Genomic DNA, 9,127 nt, shown 5'->3' with positions numbered 1-9,127 from the left:
ATATATATATGCAAACAGTTTAAAATCCTATTATATAATTATCGTGGCTATTGTTGTATATTCCATATCCCCGAAAAATTTGTTTTGCATCCCCGGAATCTTTGTGGCTCTCCGTGAAAAAGAACGCCAAAATGATAAGCGAGATCAATTGACATAACATTTTCTCCCGTCCTATTCCTGGTTTTACTTTTTTTAACTCACGTGGAGAAACTGAATTGGTGTTACTTAGCTCATTATCCCCATCACAAGACCATGTTGTCTAATGTCCTTTTTTGTCACCTTCCCAAATAGTTTTTTTTTCACTTTCTGCAATATTTACCCATGCAAGCTGGTCCTGATTTATAGAGGTTGATACTGTAGAATCGCTTATTTTCAAGATTAGAAACAAAGTAAATTGGAAATGTTTACTGTATCATTCACTCATATGTATACTGTCACTGTAATCCGGTACTAGAAGAATTAAACTCCCATTGAACTTTTAGTTTAAATCAGCTACACTCCAGGCGTATCAAAACAAAATATGTTTAAAGTCTTACAGTTTTTTTACCTAAAGATCAGCCACAGTCTGGGTAGAAAAGCCTGTCCCCTGTCAGCATGCTGCTAAAGGGGATCCTTGATCTTTGAGGGGAAGCAGTGGTCTCTCGTCAGTAATCCAATACCCCCTTCCACTAGAGCGAGATCTCTCCAATCAGCAGGGAGCATGAACTTTGCTGATTGTAGAGCGATAGGTCCATCTAAGTAGGGGTGGGGGTCCCACAATGCAGCTGCCAGCAATGGACATAATTTTCTATTTTGGCTGTGGCTGCTTTAGAAAGATAAGTAACTGTAAGACATTGGTTAGGTTTGAATGTTTGATTGGACTTTAAAACAGGTTGGTTAGTATGGGCAAAGAAAAGTCATGGTTTTGTCCATGGTATCTAATAAAATCTTTTATAATATGCGCTGACATTTTTTTCGTAACGTTTGGTGACTATAGGTAAAATCTCTACTTTCCTACATGCTAATCTTTATAAATGAGCTCTAATGTTTCATATACATATATCTAACACTATACAATCAGAACTCCTCAGTCTGTATAGTTTTCAGTGTCTTTTAAAATATGAGTATAGATGATGACATGATATGGTCTTGTTTTAGAGCAAGATGTCTTCCCCTTAATACTTAGTATGTTATTATTTGAAAATTATATTGCATTCTTTTTGCTTCTTGGTTCACACCTTAACTGGTAATGCGCTTTAGTTTATAAATGATTTTAATTGTAGGGGTTGCATTTTTTTCACTGCCTTTGTAAAAATATTTTTGTGTGACTCCATACAACTGAGGAATTCTGTATCACTACATAGCTCAGTCATTTTGTCTCACATAGTGTGAGCTCTTAACTCTCACTGTCTCTTTGTGGCATAGCATGTCTCTCTCTCCCTCCCTCTGAAGCGTGAAGCGAGGGTTACCATGGCAATGTAGCAAGAACAGAGAACTGCATCCCAGAGCATCGAGAATAGAGGGAGGGAGAGACAGCAAGAGAAGATGACCATAAAGAGGGAGACATAGTGAATGGATTAAGAAAGATAGAAGTTAGACAGTGATGGAGAGGGAGATAAAAGATAACAAATGAGAGCAGGAGAGAAAGCAGCCAGCAGTAAGCACTGCTGAGAACACAGCTACTGCAGGGGACATAGTGAATCTGCGTTACAGGGATCTGTTGCTATGGATAGATACATGCTAGTGAAGATGTCCTAAATAGCTACAGTGCATTCTATACCTCATATGGCTGTGCCAGGTGTCTTAGTGATAGGCCTCAAGAATGAAGTCACGGTGCAGGGTTGGGAAGCTGCTGGCGCAGTGCGACCCCTCATCTCGGGAGTATGATGAGATGGTTGTGGAAAAACGCAGGCTCTTTCCGGATCCTCGCCGCCTGCTGGATAAGACATGTAAGGTCACCTCTCTTTTTCTTCCAGCTCCCCCACCTCCAAAGAGAGCACCCAGCACCACACTCACCCTGCGATCCAAGTCTATGACCGCTGAGCTGGAGGAATTGGGTAAGTCAGCAGCAAGTGCGGATGAACTATGGCTGAGGTCACTGAGCAGTTTAATAAATAAATTATAGATACAAGTGACTAGGAAATACAGAATGTGAATGTATTATTTGACACAGAAGCCAATTACTTGTATGGGCACATCACTTTTAACACGTCTACAGAACAGATTAGTTAGCATATGGATGAATTACAGAGCACCGAGGGCAAGACCTGCGGTGCAGAAGAGATTTGGCTGTCTGTATGCTTCCGAATGTATGCTTTGATCACACTGAATAGAAAGAAATCTGATGGATAAACAGGTGTGACAAGGTGTAGAATTGTATGGTGACATATATAAAATATTCAGTGATTGCATGAAGATGTGTATATAATATATGTATATATATAAATATATATACATACACCCATATACTTTGGGAGCATTTCTAACAATCTTATAAGATATATTTTACACAATCCACATACATCCACACAACAACTAAATAGGTGGTAATCACTGATGATGCAGGGAAAATTTTAAGCATGTAATTTTGTGTTTTCTACAACCTTTTTCTCATGTCATTTTTGACATCACACTTACATTTATTTTTGCCTCTATTTTTATATGGTTGTCTTATTAAATCTATTTTTCCATTCAGTGCTCTCATTTTTTTACTGTCTACAGACTGTTTACAGTATCTTACATTTTGTTATAAAAAGCTTTACTTTTGTTATAAAAAGCTTGCCAAATGTTGTATTACACTAGTAGGGAAGAAGGTATAGCCTATAGATTTTTGTATTATTTTCTTTTATTCCCTTTATACTGCACATTGTGTTAAAAATAGTATATTTGTGTTGCATCATAAGTTCTAGCTTGCCTCAGCTTAACTGTCTAGGCCAGACTGTAAATGGTGAGGCTAAAGGTTACTAGTAGAGTACTAAGATGCACACATGCCATGTGTTATTAATATCGACAACAACCACAATAAACTAAATAGTATAAAAAAATAAAGCCTCGGCTACCCATGCAAACACTGTAATGCACAACATTCCTAGTGTACTGAATTTTAATAGTGTACTGATATATGCTTGGAGGTTTTTGAAGAAATAAAGTTATTTGCTCTACAACCCTTTCTTACTGGTTTCATTCTTACAGAGCGACTTGATGAGATATTGGTGGCTTCTGATCCCTCTTTAAGACCAGAGATTGCTGAGGCTGACTCCAGAGCTGCTACAGTCAAACAGCGACCCACAAGCAGACGCATCACCCCAGCTGAAATAAATGTAAGAAATAGAGTCTACCACCACTTTTATTTACTTTTACCAGTAAATCATAATGTATTCCTTATTCACTACGCATTAATGAGGGCTAGTGAACAGAGGTTTTCTTCATAACTTCATGTTTGATTTTGCGTTGTTAGCAGTATGTTAACAATAACCTGGAACTAGCTTTGCTATATACTTTATAATCACCCTGATGTCAAATATGTGAGTATTTGAAATATAGCTTTTTGCACTGGCCCAATCACTTGACATATTTTAAGCTAACTGTTTTTCTTACAGTCCTTGCTAGAAAGACAGGGGATTTCTCCACATGCAATATCACATATCCACAGGGAAAAGCCTCATATTTCCGTTCACCATGGCATGTCTCGGACCAAATCTGTTGGTAAGTAACAAAACTCAAAATTACACACCTACTAATAACTATAGTACAGAATGTGTGAGACATTCACAATATGCTATCAGTATAACATACAGTCAAGACTTTTACTTTGTAAATTGATCATTACCCTCAACCATATTGCTATGAAAGTATTACCCATGGTTCTAGTCACTGACTTAGTAAATAATGCCCTGCTTGAGGAATAGCACAGTGTGCCTCCAGTTGCCTATTTTACCTTTTATATGTATTTAGAAATCATGTTAATAACTAAATATGCTCTTACGGTTATAGAATGATATTCTGCAAAGACTCGTATGTGCTTCTTTAGTTTGTTATTAATGAATAACATTATTCAAAGAACAGGGGTGGGGTTGTTGTAACCACAATCAACCCAGTTTCAGCATTTATCAATTTAGGAGAAGAATGTTTTATGCCTTTTGCATTTTTACATGGCTCTGTTTGCCCTATTAAATAAATGTCATTGTCTTGCATGAGTTGCATTTGCAAAGCTAATCAGTTTACACAAGTATACAGTTGTTTTTCAACTGAGCTATGGTTTTAACCATGTGTCGTTTATTAGGTGAAGATGAAAAACTATCAGACTCATTCCTTGATGGACGTTTTCCACGCAGCACCTCCATGCAGGATTCTTTAAGGGAAGGTCCAATAATACCACCACCTCCACAAAAAACTGCTCCCCCACCTCCATCTCCATATTACTTTGATACAGGACCACCACCCGCTTTTTCTCCACCACCACCCCCAGGTAGAGGGTATGATACCGTGCATTCTAGTTTTAAACCAGGTTTTGAAGCCAGGCTTCATGGCCTTCAGCATGGAATGGGATCTGCAGAGCTCTTAAGTATGGATCGTGCCCTTCCTATTCCTGATCGGCAAAAGCGTGCTCGTTCCATGATTATTCTTCAAGACACGTCTCACCTCCCCGTGGAACCTACAAGTATATCTCGGCCTGGCCCATCACCTACCCCTCCTGAAAAATTAAAACGTAGAAGCCGGCCTGTGGATAATCCTTATGCTAATATGGGTCTGTTTGCACCAATGAAGCCTCAGCGCAAAAAAAGTCCACTTGTGAAACAGCTCCAAGTGGAAGATGCCCAGGAGCGAGCTGCATTAGCCATGGCTGGGGGTTATTCCCGCGATCCCTCACCATCACGTCGCAGCCCACGACAAAGCATGATGGAGTTGGGAACTGCACACCACGATCCCCTTGGTAGTCCTTTTGCAACAGCACTTGCAGGAGTAATGAAGGATCGTGAGCGACGGCTGGATGAGAAGCGTAAATCCACAGTCTTCCTTTCGGTCGGAGCATTGGAGGGAACGCCACCTTCCCAAGATCTCCCCTCTTTACAACCTTCACGCTCTGTTGATGAACGGTTACTGGGGAGTCGTGATGTCCTCCTACCATCTCCAGGTTCTTCACTAAAGTCACTAATGTACAGCAGTCCTCATTCTACATTCATTCACCCCTTAACTGGTAAACCCCTCGATCCCAACTCTCCTCTTGCACTTGCGCTGGCCGCAAGGGAACGTGCGCTTTCTGCCCAGGCACCATCTCCCCCTCCTCCAAGGACACCTACTCCAGTAAGGAGTCCAGATTCAGACAGAGCTCATCCACTCTTTCTGGAAATCCACACCAAAGAGGGGGAGATGGGAATGGAACTAGAAGGATCAGCATCACCCATATACAGCCCTTCAGGGGCACCAATAAAGGGCCAGTGGGGTACCCCCCTAAGAAGGGATGTACAGTCTCGTGCAGAGAAAAGCCCAGAACGACCAGAAAGCAGAGCAGGGGAGAGGAAGCCTATGATTTTAAGTATAGTTGACACCTCTCAGCAGAAGACAGCAGGACTTATAATGGTGCATGCTACCAGCAATGGAACTGAAGAAAAAGAACAGGAACCACCAGCTACTACTGACCAGCAAGAAGCTACACAGTCCCAAGATACTGATGAAAAGGCCCCCTCAAGCTCTTCTTCGGATAAAACACTTGGGCAGGGAAGCTCAGAGGAGGAAGTTGAACCATTTGGGGCCAATTTGCCACCAGCCATGCTGTCCTCTAGTGATGAGGAAACTAGAGAAGAACTAGCAAAAATTGGACTGTTGCCTCCTCCTGATGCTTTTTCCAATGGAGTCCTTGTCACCAAACCTGGCACCCCCATCAGCCAATTGACTCGGCCTGGTACTTTGACTGTGCCATCTGCCAAGCAAGCTAGTAGTGTACCACCCTCAGGGAAGCCTTCTGATGCCCCACTGCACCATCCAGAGTCAGCTACTGACTCAGGTGTGGAAGAAGTGGATACCAGGAGCTCGAGTGACCACCATCTGGAGACCACGAGCACCATCTCAACTGTGTCCAGCATGTCCACTCTATCCTCAGAGAGTGGGGAGCCCACTGACACCTACACCTCGTACGCTGACGGTCAAACTTTTATACTCGAGAAGCCACCAGTGCCTCCAAAGCCCAAACTCAAGTCTCAACTGATGAAGGGCACCGTGACCTTCAGGGACCCCCTGCTCAAGCAGTCCTCAGACAGTGAGCTCATTGCCCAGCAGCAACTTGCAGCGGGCCGTCCGCGCTACCTCTTTCAGAGAAGATCTAAGCTATGGGGAGATCCAGTGGAGAGTCGGCCCCTTTCCCATGGGGGACCTGTTGAAATAGAAAAGCCGTCTGTAATTGGAGAGATCAGTTCCCGACTCCAGCTGCTAAACAAGGATACGCGGTCACTGGGGGAGGAGCCATCAATTCCGGGAATGGACCCCGGCAAGAAATCTCCAGTGGTGGCGGCTCGGTAAGAAGTGGGCAAAAATTAGATTTAGAGGGGCGGGAATTAATTATAGGCTTAATTGTTAAAAAAATGTAGATATTAGGTATACAATGTTGTAGATTAAGGACGAAAGCATTAAAGTTACTACTGAGCAATGCTGGGAAGACAATATAGGCTACAGAGTAGAAATTCTACACTGCCAAACAATTATAATAGTGTTATATGTCAGTCTTTCCATTACACTAAAACATTGTGCCTGACAGCAGTGTCCTTCATCATTCACATCCTGCCTTTGGGAAATGTAAAGCCACGTATCCTATTCACTTCTATATGGTATTCCTCATCAACATCATAAAGAGTGCTATAAAGAGCCCCTACTAAAATATACTCAATTTATTAAACATTACTGTTTTATTTTAAGTAAGATATAATGTAATTTTGGAAATTAAATCCTGTTTCTCACTAACTTCATAACTATTACATATAACTTTCTCATAGATATACAGATTTCTTACAGCCTTAAGTGGATTCACAGCTTTGCCACTACATTGTGATTGTCTGCTTAAAGTGACATTAAACCCTCAGATTTTTTAACATAAAACAATACTATAATGTGTGCCTTACTGTAATCCATGGTTGTTTCCCTTCTCTTTGCTGCTCTTCCTTTTAAATCTGTATCTCTTCTCATGCTGGGCAGAACCTTGTCTCTGGAATGGATACATGGTGTCTGTGTGCAGGTTCACAACCTGAGCCAGCACTACAGGAAGAGGCACTCAGCTGCAAAGGGAAGTTCTCCCCCAGCATGAGAAGACATGAGGATTTAAAAGGAAGAGCAGCAAAGAGAAGGGAAACTACCATGGGTTACAGTAAGGCACACATTACAGTATTGGTTTATGTTAAAAAATCTGAGGGTTTAATGTCACTTTAATGTTCCTTATGTTATTGTAGTGCTCATTACACATACTAGTTCAACCAACAATATAGGGTTTGTTTATGAAAGTTTTCACCCTAGATTCACACAAATTTCCCTGAAGGTTCACATTTTCACCCAAGATTATGTTTGGAAAATGTGTAAATCCTGGGTAAAAGTTGTGTGAATCTTGGGTGAAAACATTGATAAACAGACTCCTATGTATTCCTAAGTCATTATTACTGGTGAGATCTGGAATTTGCCTAATACTGAAGTCAGTGAGATGGACAGTTTGTGTCTGGCTTTTGTTAAGGAGGTACACAACTGGTGAGTCACAACTCACTATTTCTGTGAATGCAGCACTAATACATTGGTGCTTGATTTTAGGAAATGTATTTTATGTGTCATAGCATCTGATCTCAAATCGGCTTTCATTTGGTTGCCTTAAATTGTTGAAATACAATTGTTATGAAGTATCAAAAAAATACTTCTCATATTCAAAGACAATATTTCTCTATAAGGGCCTATGCTAACAGTTCACTTCAAACAGGTTTTGCATTCTCCTACTAGCCCATGGAAATGTAAAACCTAATTGAAGCTAGTCAAATGCAGGTCAGAAGGAGGTTAACTGCAGGTAAATGCACCTGTCAATAAATGATGAATGATTTTAGAAATGTCTCAAACTGGTGTCAAAATAATGCTATCGACACAAGCCCAGGGCTCTAATGTGCATAGTAAAGCCTGATTCAAGGTTTGCTTGTGTTAACAGTTGAAATGAAATATGAATTCTGTGAAACAAGCCATAGCACCACATTTATACATGCTGACAGGATGTCATTCCTGACTTCATCAGGCTGTGGTCATGCTTTTCTTGGGTCTATGAAGGCAATTCCATCTACATTGAACTTTACCTGAACCCTTTAGAATATTTTGCCTCAAACATTTATTGACTTTGAAGATAATATTCTTTGCATCAAGCTCAGCAAATTATGCTCACATAATTTACTTTTATGTCCTTAAACATATTATTCCAGCATTTGCTTTCTGGCTGGTAAATGTATGCAAACATATAGGGTAACCAACCTGACTAAATAATATTTCCACTTTTAGCATAATTTAAGGCTGTACTCTAATTTATAGTTGAAAAGGGTCATTGCCAGTTATGCCCAAGTGGTCTTTCAATTTCAACAACTCTAAGTAACAGCTCATATCTTGTTTAAGATGAGCAAAAGATGTGAGCACACAAGAGGAAACCAAGTGCTTAGAGGAAAAATTGCTATTAATAGGAAAATGTTGTCAAGCAATCCTCATTCCATCCATCAAACTATGAAGTGATCATTTGAATTTTGTAGATAAGATCAGCGATTGGATTTTTTTTTTAATGAATATATTTTTTACTGGAGAATGTCAAAAAGATGAGAAGATTGTTTTCAGATGCAAGAATGGTAGCAACCCAGACTAAACAAACCAAAATATGAAAGGACAAATTATATAAACCTCCTCAGCTCCCCTCCATAGCCACATAAACTACAGAAGGTTGAGCATCATTCCCCCTTCCTCCCTCGTTGTTTACACCCTAGCCAGTAAAAATCTAGTACTTGGCTACTTAACACTTAATAGTCTTGAATGGGACATTGTTCCAATATTACACGTAGCTCTCATTCAAGTCTATGAGATTTAACTAGACCAAGATGCAACCAACACTAGAAACCCCCCCCCCCCCCCCCGTTTTAAGGGGGAAAGGGAACAG

At 40.5% G+C, this 9,127-nt stretch overlaps 1 protein-coding gene across 3 annotated transcripts in view; it reads left to right on the top strand.

Moving 5' to 3' along the window:
- Positions 1-9,127, top strand: part of SHANK3 (SH3 and multiple ankyrin repeat domains 3) — a 281,977-nt gene that overhangs the window by 253,508 nt on the left and 19,342 nt on the right. For all 3 annotated transcript variants that reach the window (XM_018564419.1, XM_018564418.1, XM_018564420.1), the window contains 4 exons: positions 1,956-2,036; positions 3,172-3,299; positions 3,579-3,684; positions 4,262-6,491. In XM_018564419.1, the coding sequence (XP_018419921.1) occupies positions 1,956-2,036; positions 3,172-3,299; positions 3,579-3,684; positions 4,262-6,491 (2,545 nt within the window). The remainder of the gene's footprint in view (positions 1-1,955; positions 2,037-3,171; positions 3,300-3,578; positions 3,685-4,261; positions 6,492-9,127) is intronic.

The sequence above is a fragment of the Nanorana parkeri genome, unplaced genomic scaffold (assembly GCF_000935625.1).
Source record: "Nanorana parkeri isolate BGI_ZX_2015 unplaced genomic scaffold, ASM93562v1 scaffold749, whole genome shotgun sequence".
NCBI classification, from domain to species: Eukaryota; Metazoa; Chordata; class Amphibia; order Anura; family Dicroglossidae; genus Nanorana; species Nanorana parkeri.
This window is presented reverse-complemented; position numbering and strand designations above follow the sequence as displayed.